The sequence below is a fragment of the Diabrotica virgifera genome, chromosome 9, assembly GCF_917563875.1.
Source record: "Diabrotica virgifera virgifera chromosome 9, PGI_DIABVI_V3a".
Lineage (NCBI taxonomy): Eukaryota > Metazoa > Arthropoda > Insecta > Coleoptera > Chrysomelidae > Diabrotica > Diabrotica virgifera.
Genome location: NC_065451.1, coordinates 116,794,227 through 116,797,272, shown reverse-complemented (window position 1 = coordinate 116,797,272; position 3,046 = coordinate 116,794,227). Strand labels below are relative to the sequence as shown.

Here is a 3,046-nt window from a genome sequence, read left to right as displayed (position 1 = left end):
ACTTTTTTAAAATCGTTAAAATCATTTTTTTCTGGATCATCACTTTCCTCACAAGATTCATCTTCTAAAAGATTTTGGTCCAAATCTATAGATATATCGTCTAATGTTTTTCCTTTCTGCCCTCCGGCTTCACCCTTTTCCATTAAGATTAGTAATTTAGAAATCTTCGCCGTTTGGTACACATCGTCTGGTAATCGATAAGAGTTTTTATGAACGGCAGATGTGTGTCCCATAAATGTGGACAATTGTTCAATTTCATTATCACTTAAGTTAAATAACTGTGTAATCTAGTGCAAGTTATGGCTTGAGGATTTTTAGCACCACAAGAAACAGCATATTTGGCAATTATTTTATATCCACAGATAGGCGTAGAGTGACTTGATCTGCCAAATAAATAAGGGTTGTCATCTTTTACAAAATTAGATCAAACTTTTAATATTTCTTTGATGTGATTTTGTATGTCAGTGCTAAATATAACCGGAACACCTCGTCCCCGTTTACCCCTTATGACAATTCGCTTCATATTTTTTAATAATATTTTTTCTGTTTCGGTAACAACTTCTTTAAATTCCTCATAACTGTCATTTTTCTTTTCAGATTTCTCATAGGTATCCAAAAGCATTCTTTGCAATTCACCTGGTCTTTTTCTGTTTAAAAGTATAACTCTGCAAAATATCGTTTCTAATAGAGTATTGTAAGCAGCAACATTATGTGAATCTATTTTGAGTCGTTGTAATGCCTTATCCGCTTCTGTAACTAAATGTTGCTTGAGTAATTTTAGGTCGCTGGCGAGAGGTACAATAGTAATTTTATTAAATTTCTTTAAATTAAGGTCATTACCAGCCCGGTTTGATATATCAAATCGCCAATTTGATTGAAACAAATTTATTAATGTTTTCAGATTTGATTCACAATTAGCTGTTTCAATGGTTGGTTCCATTTTTGAGATCATGTGTAACGCAATGTCACAACATTGTTTTAAGGACGTTCCTATGTTTAATGCATAGGTGGGAGAAAAAAATAAATCTTTTTCTGTATCATATTTTGATACCAATTTCGTAGCGTCTACTAAGTCGTCATAGAATTTCGGTTTGAGAGCTTCAAATAGGTTACTTGTACAAGCCTTAATTTTCTTGAATTCTATTAAAATCCTAGATAGCTCTCTCATCTTTCGACTCGTAACATTAATGTGATGTTTTTCGCGATGAATCTTAAGGTATCTAGCACCAAATGCACATATAAGAAAATCATTTTTTGCTTCTAGAGAGATTTTATCTGGCCGCATTCTTGGGAAGACCTCATCTTTTAAACGCTGGTCAATTTTTTTAACATTTTTTAACAAGAAATTTTGGCCTTCCGCTTGAGAATGTCTAGATGATTGACCACCTAAACATATTTTTCTATGTCTATATAAAAATTTAGATCGGTAAAACCCTAGACAGTTCGAACATGGTAGAAATGACTGAGAAGGTTGAAGTCCTTGCTTAACCGGCTTTACACATTCTTGTGAATTTTTAATGAAATTTCCTTTTTTCTTTAGAAGTGAAACTAATTCTCTCCTTTCTTTGGATTTCTTTTCCTTTGATAGTATACGTTGGACTTCTAGTTCACAAGAATGATTTCTCTGTAAGTGTCTTACAAAATTGTTCACATCCGTTTCACAGTAATAACACATATCTTTTTTTCTTTTATATTTTTCAGTTTTAACATTGATTGTTTCATTATTATTGTAAACTTCAGTACTTATATTCTCTCCTGGGCTACTTGAAGTTTGCTCCTAAAATTGAAATTTTACAATTAGATTTTTTTAAAATATAATACAATCCTCCAAGAAATTAACGTACCACTTTAAAAATGGGTCATTTTTGATGTCTCTACTTTCCTAAACTTGTCCGATTTAAGTGATTTTTTTAATAGGTTATAGCCATATTCTTTAACAATATCGCTGCAATTATAATGCTACTAGACAGGTAAATTGTCATTGTATGCCGGATGTACCAATCAAACTGTGATTTTTGCTCTCAAAGTTTGTGTTACCATGTGGAATATTCTAGCATTTATAAAATACTGAAATTAAAACCCAACTATAGCCTCACATTTCGGGTACTTTGACACATAGCTTTGTTTTTCATCAATATAGGGTGTTTTTAAATAAGTACGGCAAACTGTAAGGGGTAATTCTGCATGAAAAAATAATGACAGTTTGCTTTATAAACTTATTTCCGCAAATGATTCGTTTCCAAGATAGGGGATGTTAACATTTTTCTTACAAACTGACGATTTATTTATTGCTCTTAAACCCGGTTGTGCAAATGAAATTTGGTGGGTATCAAGAGATAGTAATTGCGAATTTTTTTATATAAAATTAGGAATTTAATATATACCATTGGCGCACATAAGGGGCATATTACCCGTTTGAGCGCCAATGGTGACTATTAAATTCCTAATTTTATATAAAAAAATGCACAATTACTATCTCTTAACACCCACCAAATTTCATTTGCATATCTTAACTGGTTTAACAGCAATAAATAAATCGTCAGTTTGTAAGAAAAATTTCAACACCCCCCTATCTCGGAAACGAAGCATTTGCGGACATACGTTTATAAAGCAAACTGTCATTATTTTTTCATGCAGAATTACACCTTAAAGTGTGCCGTACTTATTTAAAAGTACCTTGTATTGATGAAAAAGGATACTAGTAAAGGACTCAACTTTTTTTATCATTCAACATAAGCAAATCAATCAAAAATCAGAATGTTAGGAACACATGAGGCTATAGTTGGGTTGTAATTTCAGAATTTTATAAATGTTAGAATATTCCACATGGTGACACGAACTTTGAGAGAGAAAATCACAGTTTGATTGGTACATCCGGTATACAACGACAACTTAGCTGTCTAGCAACAATATTATTACAGCGATATTGTTAAAGAATAAGAATAAACACATTAAAAAATTAACCAAACATGCGAAATAAAAAGAAGCTTAACTCTTGCTTGGGCAGCCTACGGAGCTCTGAGAGACATATTTAGGAGCAGTATAC

The 3,046-nt window shown here is 32.0% G+C and overlaps 1 protein-coding gene across 1 annotated transcript; it reads right to left on the bottom strand.

Annotated features, from left to right (window-relative positions):
* Positions 1–424: 424 nt before the first annotated feature.
* Positions 425–1,675, bottom strand: LOC126891238 (uncharacterized). Its single transcript, XM_050660419.1, has one exon. It carries the CDS (start codon positions 1,673–1,675, stop codon positions 425–427), a length of 1,251 nt encoding a protein of 416 aa, XP_050516376.1.
* Between the last annotated feature and the right edge of the window lie 1,371 nt (positions 1,676–3,046).